Raw genomic sequence first — 16,893 nt, 5'->3', positions numbered from 1 at the left:
GGGGGCATATTGAGGACACCGGGAACATGGAGCACAAATGTATGTTCTTATTTACTCACCAGTAGAGATATGGTTTGTCCTTGTCAACATTGATGTTATTCAAGGGATCCATCCTGAACCAGGTATTGAATGTAAACCCATTTTGATAAGGCCACTTGGCAATAGGAGGTAAAGCAATGGCCTGGGAGAGAATACACAAGAAGATTATGCATGAGAGAGGAATAGCACTGCCTTTGAATTAAGTCTAAGTAAAATGGACATCCACTATGGAGACCTCAACTTGAGTTGGAGCACAACAACAAGGTGTTAATACAGATCCAAAACCTATACGTCCTTTGAATGCATTAACTATTTGCATACGTCTGCATATGTTTCATTGTTCTGTTTTTGTAATTAATGACACATAGGCAATTGCAAATATGTTGTGACCTCAACATTGTTACTGGCCAACTGATCGCATTAAAGTTCCTGCTAATGCTGAATATTTTATGATGCCAAGTGTCCAGCCTTTTTTAAATAATAAATATTGCTGTATACGATTAAGGGCAAGACGTTTGACACCTGTTTTTTTACCATCAGTGAAAAATGATATCTAATAAAACGACTGTGATAACTCATAAACATACTTAATCAACATGATGTGACACGATGAAAAAAGAGCTAAAAAGAATGATCAGTAAATATACTCCAAGCTAATGTCATAGCAGGTTCTTCATCTTCCACCACACATGTACTCTACTATACCTCTTATTTTGTCACAATACCTAACAATCTTTCTTACACAGGGTTGGTTATTAAAATTTTTCCCATCCACAAACATTGAATTTATTTGCTTTCTTGATACACACTCTACAGTTTCAGTGGAGCTGTTTCGATCTACAGGTAAGGAACACTTCATACCCTTTTCTTATTATAAAGAAATCCTAACATTGAATAGTTCATGAGGCATGTTCGATAGGAATGGGTTACAAACCTGTGCTGTAATAAACATATCCTAATATTTTGACGACCAGCAAATAACAGAGGTACAACTTTTCCTAGCTTGATTAACTTTTTACAACATTTCTGCACCAAATAAGAGAGTGTTTGTTCTGCTAATTTGTGCGCATCAATCAGTTGTTTACCATACAGAGGTGTAGGTATCCATAAAAGTGCATATGTCATTTTAGAAGCGATAGTAGAGTGAAAACATGTGAAAGCTTACCGCTGCACTGCGTCCAGGAAAGTTGAAGAAGGCATTGGGACCGTGTCTCTGGGGCATCTGATTCAGCACCGACAGCATTTTGACTGCATGCTTTGGCTGCACAGGTGGCAAAGATTAGAAGAGAGAAGCAACAAGTGAAGGCTCTCACTCTGACTTTTTGGGCCGCAGCAAACGCACTGTCAATTACCTAAATCATTCATTCTGCAGTTTGTCAATTATAGAACAAGCTCTAAACAGATCAGTGTGATGGCTCACTGGGGGCAACTCAAGTGTCAAACCAACACACACTTCTGCCTGCCTCCCTACATTCAGTCCCTCGCGATCACTTACCCAGAGGTTGCCTTCTCCGCGTAGCATGCTGAAGAGCAATTTCAGTTCCTTCACTGTGATGCTGTAGCTGGCCAGCACTCCCAGCATGTCCACTAGCAAGTCTTTATAGAGAACAAAGCATGCAGGAATCATCAGAAAAGAGAAAGTAGAAAGAGAGGACTATTATCAAATACAGCTGCATCTTACAGATATTATATTTCATCCGCACAGCACAGGAGGTCCTCACAGGGGAAACAGATTAATATGCATCAACTCCTGAGATAATAAAAAACAGTCTCGCTAGTTTAGCTTCATTCTCAGTTTAAGGTCTGTGAAATTCCATGTTATTCATCATAGAAGCACTTTCACACTACACCACACAAATGATAGGCTAAATTGTTTAACTTGGAGGAGGAGAAACACCGCAGGGAAAACGCATTTCGATTTCATCAGCTGAAACATCATTTATGAATTACACAAGGTATGGATGTTATTTGCATCGGGAAAATTGTCAAAGTGACACTAACTTCCACAGACAATCCCCCCCAGTGACCTGAATACAGATTTGAGGGGCTTATTCCAGAAAATGAAGAACCACCAACTAGTGTTACTTACAGAAGGCAGCATGTTTAGAAAGAGTTCAGGATGTTACTGCTGTAGACAGTGAGCACAACACAAAAACTCTGGAAGGTTCCCTGAATAAATGAAGACTTGTCATGTGTCCAAAGACCATCATGAGGCCTCGATGCCAGCCGATGAAAAGAAACAACTGTAGTTTATTATCACATACATCTGTAATAATGTGGGGTCTATATTTACTTTGTGGCCTCATTGAGACTTTCGCAATAACTAATGTTACAAAAAAACATGTAAATGAACTATAATGATTCAAAAACTGAAAAATAATTCTAAACACTTCATGTCTTCCACATTTGTCAATATGCTTTAGCAATAATTAAATTCAATGAAGCCTGGCTTCACCGTTTTGCTTTTACATTTTTACAACACAGAAAATACTATGAGGAATATTAAATAGTTTCAGGGTGAAGGATTTGAAATGAACTTTTTCCATCCAAAATCTGAATCCTCTGCCAGTCTATTGAAACTCAAAATGCAGATCCATTAAAAGATACAGACAGATGGTGTGTTGCATGACTGACAGCAAAACTCAGAAGGCACAACCCATGAAAAAAATAGTATGTATTATACTTTTGGTACAAAAGCCCGCTCACATCATTATCATACCTGCAATCATGTCGTCCACCGAGCTCATTCTGAGCAGCACCTGCTGGATGAGGCCCACCTCAGTGCTCGTCTGCAGGTTTCGAACACTTTTCCGAAGGACAGCAGTGAACATGCTCCAGATCTCAGCCTGGCAGGTGACGTCACAGTGGCCCAACAGCTCCACCATGCAGCCGATGCTTTCTGCATCTTGGATAATGAAGTTGGTCTCCAGATCAAACTCACCACCCACCAACTGCAGAACAAGACGAGACAGAAAAGATTGGATTTGTATGCCTTTCACACGCTGCTTAAACGTTCTCCTGTTGATTTAATGTTCATAAGTGAGCGCTAAACTAAACTTTGGCAGCGAGGTTTGCTCTCTGAACCAGCTCTGTTCTTGATCATGTTTTTTCTTTGAGGGGAAATAAGCCAAGTGGACTCTGCCACACATTTTCCGGATCACTTCTTTGATGTTAAGAGTCTTGCCGGGACTGGAAAAAGAAAGTAAAAGGCTGTGATCAGATTTTAAACACTCAGGGAAACAAAATACCCTGGCAATTAATGCAAAAAGCAGAGGAAGGGAGTCCAATAGCCCTGCTGCCACTTTAGAGTCACAAATGATCACCACGATTAAGAAAGTAGAAAATAACAATCAATAATGCAGTTTTTCAAGTTCAACAAGCATGAAATTAGCCCTCTAAATAAGTGCAAGGGATGTATGGAAAGCACTGACAACAACCTGATGGTGTGCATCAAAGCAAGCAGGCAGAAAATGCTTCTCGATACCCACTGCACATTACTGTGATTGACAGGTCATAGCTAGGTGAAATCAAAAGCAGCCTAAAGAAGAAACGACTCTGGTCCACGGAGGTATAAAGGAGCCTCAACCACTGGCAGCTTGGACTTTAAGATTAGAGTGCAGTTGCTTAGCAGTTTAAAAAAAACTCATCTAAAAGCTAGGTGTTTTATTCCCTCCCAGGTATAACACACTAGCTGAAATGTAAGGGAAATCTTTAAGGGGAATGATGCGCTTAAGACTAGGGCTGAACATGTAATGGGGGTTAGTTCCCGCTGTGGGGGACCGGGTTTCGATCCGACCTGGGGACCATCTACCTCTTTCGTAACTTCCAACTCGGTTTTAATGAATCTTTAAAAAACATCAAGTGCAAACAGACATTGCAATGTGTTTTGAAAAAGTGTTTTTTTAATGATAACCAACCAAACCCACTCAGGGGTCACGCACTGCCCTTCTTTCCTTAAAAACATAACGCAAATGAGAGTAGTGCAATCCACGTCAACATATTACATTACTGTTAGGGTAGTGGGGCTCCCTTGCTGCGAATCAGTATTACCATCGTATCCCATGTAGGCAACCCAAATCGCCCCTGTACTACCCAAGCAGTGGCCTATTTTTAACCATAATTTATGCACAAAAAAGGGTTGAGTACATTTTTTGCAGTGAACTGTGCTGTGAGGCAAACAGAAATCACATCTTGCACACACTCATCCAGTCATCTCATCCTGAACATCTTCACAGATTCTTAAAAAAAAAGCTTTGAAAAAGTCTGGACATAAAGCTACTGACATCTCTCCCATTCCATACACGTGTAATGAGTCCTAATCATACTGCAGGTTACGTTGGCCATAACAAAACTTAAATGAATTGTGTTCGCGATCGTTTGGCAGGTTGTGAAGCAATTAGTCTGTAGGGGAGCACGGCGTATGGTGCAGCAATTTATTGCACAACGTTTACTTCCTGTGACAGCAGTAGGCCTACATCATGTCAATGATGACGGCAAATCTGTTCTTGTCATTCTGTAGCTCAGCAGGCAGAGGTACAGACAGCAGGGACAGCTGTATGTTGAGCCACATTCTCACATCTTTGTGGAAAGACTGACCAAGATAGTTCTGGTTTGCCAAAATGTGGGGATTTTTTTTTTTTCCTGTACAAAACATGTTGAAGTGGGTGTGTGTACCATCTATTTGTTGGTAAATAAATGCAAGAACTCCTCAAAACACAAACCAAGTTCCTGTTTGCTAGCCACCTCCAGATTAAAGTTAAAGGGGTTAAAACAGCATAAGGAATACCAATTTATCAACTGATAACGAAATAAGATTTTTCTTATGGATCCAGCGGGAGTGAAAGGTAGTTTACATAAAAGTAAGTCATCTTTTTCAGACTAAAGGCTCTCAACTCACACAGCAAGGAGTGGAACGAGCCATGAGGTGTAGACTGAACCTCTTCATTCTTCAGCGCCTTACCCATTAATTACACTATTCACAGGCTCGCCACCGTCTTGAGAGGTGGTGTAATTGCAAATTTAGATCCTCAGAATAATTTTTACCCATTATGTTACAAGAGGGAAACAAAGGCATGGATTCACTGATTACACGAAGTGAACAGCAGAGCTTGCCTGTACAAAAAGTCTACAGAGTAAATCAATGCAGACTTTGAATACCACTTGAGTTGAATGATGTGAACCTCATAATCAATACTAGAAGTAAATGACTAAATCCAATGTAAACAAGAGCTGCCTGAACATATTTCAACAGGAACGGTGTGAAAGAAGTAAAGAAAGTAAAGAAGTATTTGCTTAAAATCCTCATGTTCGAACGACATATCCCAGAAACCAGATCAAACTCGTTCTAACCATTCTTTCTGTGCATTATTTCATGTTTATTGTTGCTGTAAACCATCGATTAAAAGCAGAAAAATGCCCCAAAAAACATTTGAATCAAACAAGAAAGAACAATATACACTTGTATACTCCCACAGGACAAGCCTGACAAAACTGAAACTAGCAGATCTAAAGACTCTGAGAAAGACGTGTAATTGGGTCTAATCTGTTGAAGGGTAAAAAAATGTTGTATCGGCAAGGACTGTTTGTTAGAGCTTCATTAGGACACAATGGGCACTAACTGCGTTCCTCTACACAGATGGAGAACCTGTCAGAAAGACAACAATCTGAAACGCTCCATTAATTACACCTTCTTGGTAGAACAGCTAAGATGCCTCTTCTAAATAAAAAGGCATACGGCAGCTGGTTAATTGACAGCACAAGACCAACATGTTCTGGAACAAAATAATGGAAAGTTGGTCTGAAGGAGATACGGAAACCAACAGCTAAGGCTTATCATCTGGCTTATACTGTTCCAACAAACAAGATGATGAAGGTTGCAGTGTTGCCAAGATTACTGAGAAACAGGCTCAATGCATTGTTAGTAAACACAGATTCCCCTTAGTGAGCATTCATCTTTCAGGAGTAAATGCTGCAGTGGCTTCATAAAAAGAGTGTTTAGTGTACGAGGAACTCGCTGAGGTCTGGAGAAATCCGGTTTAAAAGCCTGGGAGAAATGTAAAGACTATAATGTATTTGACTGTACCCATTCAATCCGACCGATCTTCAGAAACAGCACAAAGCGGTGCGCTATGTGGTAATGGTAACAGGACTTGCGATGTGATGGCGCCTTCAGAGTCTGAATGTTTTATGTACCGTGTATCATAGTTAATAAGATATTTCTGTTTTACATTACCTAGTAGTTTCCGTCTACAACACAACTTATTGTTGAAAAAGGTGAATGCCGGACTGTATAACTTGACATTTCCCTTGGCATTAATCTTTCAGAAGTTTTTTAGCCGGTCAATTCACTTAGAGTTGTATATTTTACATACAGCCAAAAGAGGGAAACATTCAGAAAGAATGTCCGCTTCCTCTAAAACTTCACCAGCAGAATTAAACGTTTCATTTTCTTCTCAGCTCCCTGCTGGCTCTGCAGGACTTATCTAAAATACTGTAACAGCGGGAAACAGTGGCAATGAGAGAATAAAAGAGGCTCATTTTTCTGGCCCCTATCTCTGACTTCTACTCCTGATGGTTTTGGATGATAGTAGTCTGTTAGCCTTGGTCCGTTTGCCACAGTTAAAGTTAAACCAACTGCAGCTCAGCCTGGTGCTGGAATGAGCTCTGCTGCTAAATCCTTCCTCACTGAGAAGACGATAGCCCTATCAGGAATCTGCACAATACAGCAGGAGATGCTTTGGGATGGACACAGGCTCCAATACATCTAGATGCAAATTAGTCAAAAAAACAAATGGTAATATGACAATCTGACAATATACCTCATTTACTGCTGAGCTGCTGCAATCAATTACACAGCAAGGTAGTGCTAACATTTGTTGTACTCTATAAATTCCAATTTGTATCCATCACAATAATTCATTAAACATCTTCACTATTATACTCTAAGGAGAAAGAAACACTTTGTAATGCACTTTATGAGTTAGCCACTAGTCAGCCGGTCATTAAATTACACAACCGCAACCTAAAACAATATCATTAGATTGATTAATATCTGTATGAAAACAGGAATCACATTTCTGCATGAGTTAATTACTGCAGGCGTTAATGTTCCATTTGGTCACCATGCTGCCATGAATCTGCCAGTCAGCCTGTGTTGTGCCTCTGTTGTTAACAGTTGTCATTGGACACCAACATCTTAAACTCAGCATACTACATGAGTAAAATTGAGGACTGAAAAGCCTTTAGGAACACTTTCAGATGTTTTTACAAACAATAACACTGAAATGTTGATTGATAATGACACTATTGAATTGTCTACGGAAAGCAACCTATTTTTCCCCTGAATTGTTAAAGATTAAACTCATGTTGAAATTAAAAGAGAAAAGCTAGTTAACAGTTGATTGTTAATCTTGTAAAAGTAACTTTTTGGCAAGAAACTCGAAAACAAATGTTTCACAGAAATATATAATAGATATTAGAGGGAGAGTTTGTTGAATTAAATGAGATTAACGGCATTGTTTTGCTGATGTATTTAATTGGTATCAAGAACCATGGAATTTCTTTACTGGATTTCAGTGCACCATCGTTTTCTCTAAGTCTGTGTCTCACTAAAAGGTCAAATTAAATAATGACGGGCTGACAGAAGTCTTTCAGGTACTTCCAGTTTGTCTGTGTTGCAGTTGAGTTAAAGACGACTTTTCAGTAGGCATGGCAAATGTCAGCTTAGGCATTTATCTTAGCACACCCACCCAACCCATCCTCATTCTTATCATTTCCACTCCAACACAAAGAGAATTAAATATTCTGATGTTTCTTTGAATGCACCATAAGTCAACATCAAAGAGGCATGATAGTTCTATAAAGGCTGAATGCACTTGAGTTGCCGAGTCACACACACACACACACACACACACACACACACACACACACACACACACACACACACACACACACACACACACACACACACACACACACACACACACACACACACACACACACACACACACACACACACACACACACACACACACACACAGTGTAATGAAGAGGAGTAAATTAAGCAGCCAGCAATCCATTCTGTAAAATCCAAACACCCATGTGCTGGTTCAAATCAGGGTTTTGCAGACCGAGATAAAGCTAACCCATTTTCCTGTCCCCAGGAGAGGGGGCCCACGGAAGGAGGAAACCTGGCTCTTGCTGCTATGGCTGATCATAACATTTCAATTAAGAATATCTGCTCCGGATTATTAAAACGCTCAGCAGCTCAGTGGGGCTTCAGCTCGATGATTTGCAAAGCAGAGAGGACGGTTATAGAAACAACACTGGACTGTGAGGCAGGAGAGTAATACCACTTTCACCAGGCTCGAGCTGGCAGAGCTGTCAGAGTGCTTACATGAGAGCAGTGAGTGACAGCTAGCTCTCTAATATAGCAAAGAGACTTAGTGAGAAGGGCTTTCCTTTCACAAACGAGAGTCGAAACTACCTTAGCCATAATGACTCGCAGCCACCCTTTACATATTGGCCTGATATTAACTGGACTGCTAACAAGCTTCACTTTCACATGGCTGGCCGGTTAGGAACGGGAACATGTGATGCAGAGAAACCCCGCAGAGCGTGTTGTGTCTGAGGAAATTAAATAGGCTGAATTGTTATCGTGATTCTTCAATGTGCTGGGAGAAGTTCATTCCACCAAGCAGCCATTTATTTTACTGTGCAGAAAAATCATTTGGGGTGTGTGCTTTAGTTTAATTCTTCCCCCCTGGGCTCCGCTCTTAGGTTATGAGCCTCCATCAATTTTGATTTTTTTCTTAAAAAGAAATCTTTTTTGCGTCACTGCTATGGAGGCAGAGAAAAGAGAGGTACATCTGAGCCCTCAAGAAACCCTCCACTCTCAACTGCTTCTGATTAGGCCAGGGCTGAAGGCTCGCCGTCGCCATGGTGACAAGCAGCAAAGATTGGACTTGAGACAGTTTCCAAGGGAAGCCTACAGTGGCCACTAAATTGGGTGAAAATAAATAGAACTGATTGTCCTATTTACAAAGGCTGCTCAAGGAGTGGGAACATTGCAGTAAAGGAGTCTCTTGGGGCAGATGTGGAGAGGAGGGGTTTCCTCCATCCAGCTCCACCATATGATGTTCAGAGACAAACAGCACTGCAATCATAAGTAGAAGGCCAATCCAGGAAAATAAAAAGAAACATTGACGTCATCAAAGAGTCACTATATCTTAAAGGCCAATTCCAGTAAAAGTACTGTCCCCTGCAATGAAAACCCACCTAAAACCCGTTCCCACATGCACTGCAACATTGAATGTATCTAGATATTACCGGGAGGAGCTGTATGTGAGGATATACATTTCTTAATCATTCAGATCTTACATTACATGGACCTTACCCTGCTCCCTAGTATAAAGTCTAGAGAATTCCCATCGATCAAGTGGAAGTGTTGAAGGCGTTTCAATCATGTGGCTGCTGCAAAAACCAGAAGCAAGCGTAAGTGCCAACTGTGTCAGACAAATTACACCACATAGCGACTTACATACACTTAATACCATGGACATGCCTAAGTGAGCTATTGTTGGATTAGCCAAGGACTCTACAACATCTTGCAAGAGGTTTGATTTAACCATTGAACCATTGATTAGTAGATGATCATGATCCCCTGAAGCCACAGCCAAAATCCAGGGAAAGGCAAGGAAGTGTAATGTTTATAACCAGCTGTATAATCCTCGTCATGCCATGCAAACGCTACCCACTTTTCGTGTGAACCAAACAGATTTATTTTAACAATTTCCCGTTATATGTATAATGCCCTAGACGTTGTGCCAATTTTCATGTAAGGAAACGGCTCTAGTTAACAAAATAACAAGGTCTCAATTAAAATAACCTGCAGCTGACTTTATCTGAAGTGAAAAAGATTCACATATGCAACAATGAGGTATGAAGATGCAAAAAGAAGAACAAATTAAGTGACCACTTTGCAGCCTGTACTTGGCAGCACCAGAGGGAGTGCAACACAAAACCCAGTATCCATGTGGAATACGGTTTAGCAACACTCCCTCTCATCTCACAGCCACTTTAAAAACTATTTTTCACCAATGATGAGGCAAAGGCAGATGAATATCTTTGAACTGTTCCAAAGCAAAATAAATAAAAGACAAGTTGTGATATGATAATGTATTCTCCCCTTCACCAAAGCAATTGTATAAATTAGTATTTTTCTTCACAGATGCACAACAATTCATTATTTTCCTTCAACTCTTTTTTGAATCATCCCATTCAAAAATAATGAATTTTAGTTTTGCATCTCTGACATGAAACAACTCCAAAAGGCAATGAGGCCAAAATACATCTGAAAACCCATTGGCAATCATGTGCTATAATTAACTCTTTATGAGCTAAAATTAGCATGTAAACGGGCTACCAGCAAAATGTCAGGTTGCAATGTTGTTTCAGTGCAGCTCAAGTTGAGAATCAGAGTGTAAACATAAGCAGTTCTCATAAAAGGAAGCCTAGGTACAGATAGTCACTGCCTAATTTGTCTTAATACTGATAGTAAATACATTCAAAGATTGCTTCCCTGACAATCATGGGCATTCATTTGCTCTACTTCTTCAATGTGTAAATGTTATAAAGAATGACTTATAAAGGAAGATGTATAAAGATAATATATGAACACAGTATTGGGACAAAAAGGCACTGCCACTGCAGAAAACAAGAGCCTAAGGCCATTCTTTCTCTACTCTTTCTTTACCGAAATAAAGCAAGGCCAAGCCGTATGAGGAACATGGGGATGAGACGTTGACGGGGGAGTGTAATGTGTAAGAAATAAGCTTTGTGCCTCTCTGGTTACATTAAGTTTGATGAATGGACCTCACATCAAGGCTGGACCAGGCTAATGACCACACTTCAAATGCCCTATCTACCCACTCTGCTTCAGTGATGAGTTAAGCACAGAACAAAGCTGCATACTTATTGGGACAGAGAAAAATCATTCTTTTTCTTCCCCTTAAAAGACAATGATCATCTCAAACCCAAAGAGAGAGACTAAACAGAAAGGAGCAAAACAGGAAGGATCAATAGAGTGGCGCAGGAACGATGCCATGTCTCGAAAAATAATGTTGTCTTACTTATATTAGTTTTCGTCCTGTCCCTTTGTTGTCTTGCGCCTCCCTGTTTTATGTTGAAGATTAATTCCCCCTCTCGTTTCAGGTCTCTGTGCTCCCTGCCCCCGTGTGTCTCCCTCTTTCGTGATTGTCTACCCCGGCCTGATTGTTTCCACCTGTGTCTCCTCACCTTGTGTATATATTGCCCTTGTCTCCCCTGTTCAAGTGCTAGTTCGTCATACGTGAACGTCCGACATCTAGTTCCAGGCTCATGTATACTCCTAGACCCTTGTCTCAGTTACGTTTGTTCCCTCATACGAGCGGTTTGTGTTTCCTAGTATTTAGTTCAGATTTTTCCCCTCGAAAGAGTGTTTTTTGTTTGTGAATCCCATTGTACTGAGATCAATCCAGTAAAAGGACTTTTCCTGAAACCCCTTGTCTCCGAGTCGTGCGTTTGGGTTCATGCCCGTAGGTTCGCCCCTTGACAAACGAGTCCTAAAACCCGAAGTGAGTTAGCATTTTACCATTTCCGGTTCCCTCGTCTCAGAGTCAATTGGATTTCTCAGTAGGATTTTGGAAATAAAATTTCCTTTTTTGAAAATTTTGGGAAATTTTCGACATAGGTTGACACAAGTTTAAGACACCGGTCACGTTTTGTTCAACGACATTAAATACAGTTTACAAGTCTGAAAAACGATGGTTGTGAACAAGTGGCTGAATAGGACTGCAGAAGTTGTCAAGGACGTTGTACGTCATTGCGATGAACACGTAAACACTCCCGCTAAATTTGTTCGCCCCTGTTCAGCTTGAAAGCAAGTACCAGCGATCTTGCAAACTCTTAAAACAAACGCTTCAACTTGTACAATTTTGAATCTGTATTTAGGTCAGTTGAAACGATCTTAAGTTGACGTGATGTTGAAGTCATGCGACCATGCTTTAGTCGTCTGTAGTTAGTTTAAAGCATAACGTTAGCTTTTTGCTTCTGGCGATTAGATTTATGATTCGAAAATTGTAAAAGTGGGATAGACATGTGGAGATTATCCGGCTGGACAAATGTGCATTTATCAAACAGGTTCGTTTTCCACAGATCTTATTTTGTACAATATTCCAAAATCCTATGGAGGAATCGCATTGCTTTTTAGTCAAGGGAACCCATGCGCAGCTTATTTCTGGGTCAGCGTACAAAAATATGTCATCCCTGCACCACTCTATGGGCCAAGCTAGCTATATTCATTTCTTTCTTGTTTACCTGAGTTTTTGTTTTGTCACACTGTATATATTATCATGATCTTACTTTATTGGAAATACAGACTACCATTTTTCAGAAATATGCGGCACATTCAAACTACAAGACATTGTATGTCAGTGCATTAATTACATTACTGATCTTAGACCAGGTGTACTGATAATTCCAGTTGGAGGGACCCACAATTGACGCAAATGAAGAAGCTGTGGTAACAATAACAACAATAAGTCATTATGTGTCTGTGCCTCCCTCCTTTCTTAATTCTTCAATGAAAGAAATTCCTGTCTCCTATTCTAGAACTAGGAGCTATAGATAAACGCTGAATGGAATTTAAGCGCACATTGCGATGCATTTTTGGGGCATAATAAAATCGAACCTCTTGAAAACTGTTGCAGCGGTGTCTAGGACAACTTCCAACAAAGCCAAAGTGCTTCCAGGAACCGCATGAATTGGAGGCGTCATGGCAATGCATTCTATTCTACAATGAATTCTATCAACATGCTTGTCGTATTGTGGAACTGGTCATATCATTGAGCGGTATCAAGAGAGACAGAAAGAGCTCTTAGGCAATACTATACGTAATTACAGAAAAGTGACAAGAGCTTGTTTTATATATAGCTTTCTTAAATTAAAACATTTGATGAGTGGAAAAAGAGATGAAGATGTCTCTCACACAGGGAGATGGAGGGAGGGAAAGAGACAGAGAGAGAGAAGGACTTGCAATATAAATGTTTCTCAAATACTGAGCCTCACATTCTTGAAAGAGTGGACTTCTTCCTTATTCACTCTTAAATCCAGATTAATACTTGCGTTGCCACTCTTACATAACCATTTGAAAAGGCATCTTTTGAACAAAGGCCAACTATTTAACATTGGCCATGTGGCCTACTGAATTATAGGGATCAAATCTGCCAGTCTGTCGACTGAACACATAAACAAGCAGCAATGTGAACCAAATTATTTTTCTATCTTGCTACAGACTGTGAAGCAGCAGACATGTACATCATAATTGAGGGTTTCGAACATGATTGAATAGCTCGTCCTTGACAGGTGAAGAACTGCATAATGCCTCTTGCATCTGTGTGACACCTGGAGAATCGCCCTCATTCATTTAGAATTAAGCTCAGTCTAACAGCCAACAGGCAGCAGCACCTGGTATGTCTGAGTTTCCTAATACATCTCCTGCAATGAGGAGTCAATGTAGCGTGTGGAGCTACAGCTAGTCTAATTGACATCCAATAGTTGTTTAACCCTGTAAGGCCCCCGGTTGTAGTTTTACAACATCACTTTAAGTTATCCTAAAAAAGTCAGTGAATGTTTTTTAGTTTTTTTTAAAGACTACATTTACATAGTCAAAAGGTGCTTTTGTTCAGCCTCACAATGCTATTGGGTAGTAAATGTAATAGGTCCCGCCGTCTGGCCATAAACTCACACAACTTCCAAATCTCAAAACCAAGCAACATCTTTTAAGTAAAATGCCTCAAACATTTGTTTTTGTGATATTACAATGTCTAGAACATGTCGTATTCAGTTATTGTGGAATATGTTCATCAAATGTTATTAGGATTTATTTTATTTTAGAAAAATGTCCCTAAAAACGTACAAAACGTAACAAATGTGAAACCTTTCATTTCTGCACCATAGACTTCCTACAACATCTGAAAGGTAAAAAAAATGCAGTGTTTTTTTTCTATATTTGGGCTTTACAGGCTTAATAGTGTAACACATTTGCAAGTGTTAAAAACAATGGGATAATAAAATGTGGAAAGAAAAAATGAAGTTGTATTATCTAACAAACCACAATCCCCTTAATTACAGCTGAGGTGAGGATACCAGTAGCATTTATTTACAGGATCCACACAGCAGCATTGACTGCATAGCAACAAGCCCTATCCTACCAGTAAACACGGACAGGGCTGCACAAAATGTGACTGGACTGTGATTGAGACGTTGGGGTAGGTACATTGTTGTGCAAACACTTCTAAAGATGTACACGTCTAAAGACTGTGTATATGCTCCACTGCACTGAACGCCTGCAGCATACAGATGTGGCTGCAAGCCTCCAGGAGAGGATTCAGTCCATGGGGGAGTCGATCAGCGAAGATTTAGGAAAATCTTAACAATTAATGAAGACATGCTGTGTTTTTCCCTTCTCCTGATTTAATTAAAATTGGCAGCAGTTTATCATCTGTCTTCGTCAGTTTAGTGACAACTTTGTTTTCCAACCTTCTGATATTAGACTGGGCCTAGCTTTGTCGTAGTGAATCAGTAAACTGTTTTACTATGACAAAGTCAAATTGAAATACACAATGTGTAGCTAATGCAAGACGTAGAACAGTCTATAAATGATGTTATTAACATAATTGTTCTGTTTCAACTTGTTTTAATATGTTTGCTTTCAGACACATGCTTTTAAGGACAAGTAGTCTTTTATACTGTTTTGTTTAGCCCAAATCACCAATGAATTATTCCAGACGGATAATTTAACCTAATGTTCACTCACAGCATTAATTCATTTTAAATTCAATTTATTTGTCTCAAGTTTATTTCGTATCTAGGTCACCAATTAAAATACAGAAATGTTAATGTTTTTCTGAATTACTTCAAACCGTATTTCTAAATGAGGATTAAATATGTTCTAGTCATATGAACAATACATGAAGCGGTCCCATCAATCATCATTAGTACACAAACAGAAATGTGCAGAATGCCTTTTAGGGTTGTTAGCCTGTTTATAGTGAACGGATGTATTCAGTGTGCATAAAAACACGTTTCTCTTAACTCATTGGTTGGCTGTACCAGGGCATAGGAAATGGACACATCAATGTTTGTGATGATTAAAAAATATCGCTCTGCCTTTTCAAAATTCACAGGAGCACTGGGGTGATGCCGTAAAGTTTTGGATTTGTGTTAATTTTTAAAAAGTGTTTAAATGCTGAGCTCTAGCGTAGTCATCAGTTTTGTGAACACTTGACCCAGCCTGAGTAGAGAGTCAAGAGTGTAGTCATTTTTCCACTGGCTGCATTTCACTCCAAACGACAGGGTGAGTCTGGGTTAATTGGAGCACAACAGAGACACTGGAAGAGCAGATTCCCCTGCTAGTGTGAAAGCATTGGAAATACAGCTGTGGAAAAAAAATAAGAGACCACTGCAGCATTATCAGTTTCACTGGTTTTACTATTTATAGGTTTGTCTTTCAGTTAAATTATTTTTGAATGTTTTGTATTGTATTCTATAAACTACTGACAACATGTCTCTGTGTTGGAACTCAGACAGACACTGAAATGGCTGCCTTATATGTAGAGATAAAGATTTAAGAAACATTTGCAATGGTCTCTTAATTTTTCCAGGGCTGTATATGTGCCTGATTTCATTTGGCAAAATCTAGGTGGATTTTGATACAATCATTCTCATGATCAGTACTTTAATTTAAAAAACTTTACTTCCGAGTCACACTAGTGATATCCCACAACAAAGTGAGGATTTATTGAAGACTAGCCTTTATATGGAAAAGTTTAAGAAGTGTGTCTCATTGAGAAAGGGAAATGCATTGTATGTGTTTGGGAGTGAAGTGGGAACCACAGAAACATGAGCCCATGTTTAGCGAGGTGTTTTTTTTTTACGATCATTAAAATACAGTTGGGGTTACACATGGCAGATCAACAACAATTTGGAGCCCACTGTTGCTGAGACTTGGAAGACCTCAGACCAGCAGACTGAGCCTCCGGCAGCAGTGACACTTTAAAGCAGGGCGAAAATACTGAGTGTGAGAAAAAGAAACAGTGCACCAAAGAGTTGTTAGAGCGCGATTCAAAAAGAAACTCAAGCAGAGAAAAAAATGATTCTATACTGATAGACCGAGTCAAGATAACTTGCTTGTTTTTATTCAGGGTAAAAAGAAGGTCATTATTTTAACCCTTTGCTACACAAGTGATGCAGACCCCTTCTAAGGCACAACATGGTTACAAAATGAACTGTATTGACCATGAATGTTATTTCATGCATAGCTAAGTTTTTCTTTTTTTTGCTAAATTGTGTTGCTATACATGGGACGTGGATACAAAGAAATGTATACAAACTGTATACAAACATTATATTAGTTCATAAATTAAGAAAGGGAGAATGAAAATAGTGATTTGTTGTCAAAAACAAGATATTTAATACATACTTTGGATATTAATGGCTAAACATATAGATTGTATAGCTAAGATATAGCAAAGAAACACTCAGCCGTGCATGAAATAACATAGGAAAAGAATACAGGTCATTTCGAGTCCCATGGTGACACAAGTGATATAAAATGATTTTTATTAAAAAAGTAAGAAAGGAAAAACTAACAAGTTAATTGAGGAATACCCAAAATTCTGAATGATTAAAGTAGCTGAAAACTAACTTGGGTCACTTTTGACCCATGCTGTGTATCATTAAGGTAGAAGACCAGACCGGAGGAAGCCCGAGGTGAAGATTTGAATGCAGTTGTAGGGAAGGGTACAGTACTACTTC

General features: G+C 39.4%; 1 protein-coding gene across 1 annotated transcript in view; it reads right to left on the bottom strand.

Annotated features, from left to right (window-relative positions):
• nbeab (neurobeachin b) overlaps positions 1-16,893 on the bottom strand; it is a 179,335-nt gene that overhangs the window by 136,647 nt on the left and 25,795 nt on the right. Inside the window, exons 2-5 of the mRNA XM_063906394.1 lie at positions 2,759-2,990; positions 1,535-1,635; positions 1,205-1,300; positions 60-181 (exon numbers count right to left, since the gene is read on the bottom strand). Of these exons, the coding sequence (XP_063762464.1) occupies positions 60-181; positions 1,205-1,300; positions 1,535-1,635; positions 2,759-2,990 (551 nt within the window). The remainder of the gene's footprint in view (positions 1-59; positions 182-1,204; positions 1,301-1,534; positions 1,636-2,758; positions 2,991-16,893) is intronic.

Source organism: Eleginops maclovinus, chromosome 18 (genome assembly GCF_036324505.1).
Source record: "Eleginops maclovinus isolate JMC-PN-2008 ecotype Puerto Natales chromosome 18, JC_Emac_rtc_rv5, whole genome shotgun sequence".
NCBI lineage: Eukaryota > Metazoa > Chordata > Actinopteri > Perciformes > Eleginopidae > Eleginops > Eleginops maclovinus.
Note: the sequence above shows the minus strand (reverse complement) of the source record. Positions and strands in the feature narration are given on the sequence as shown.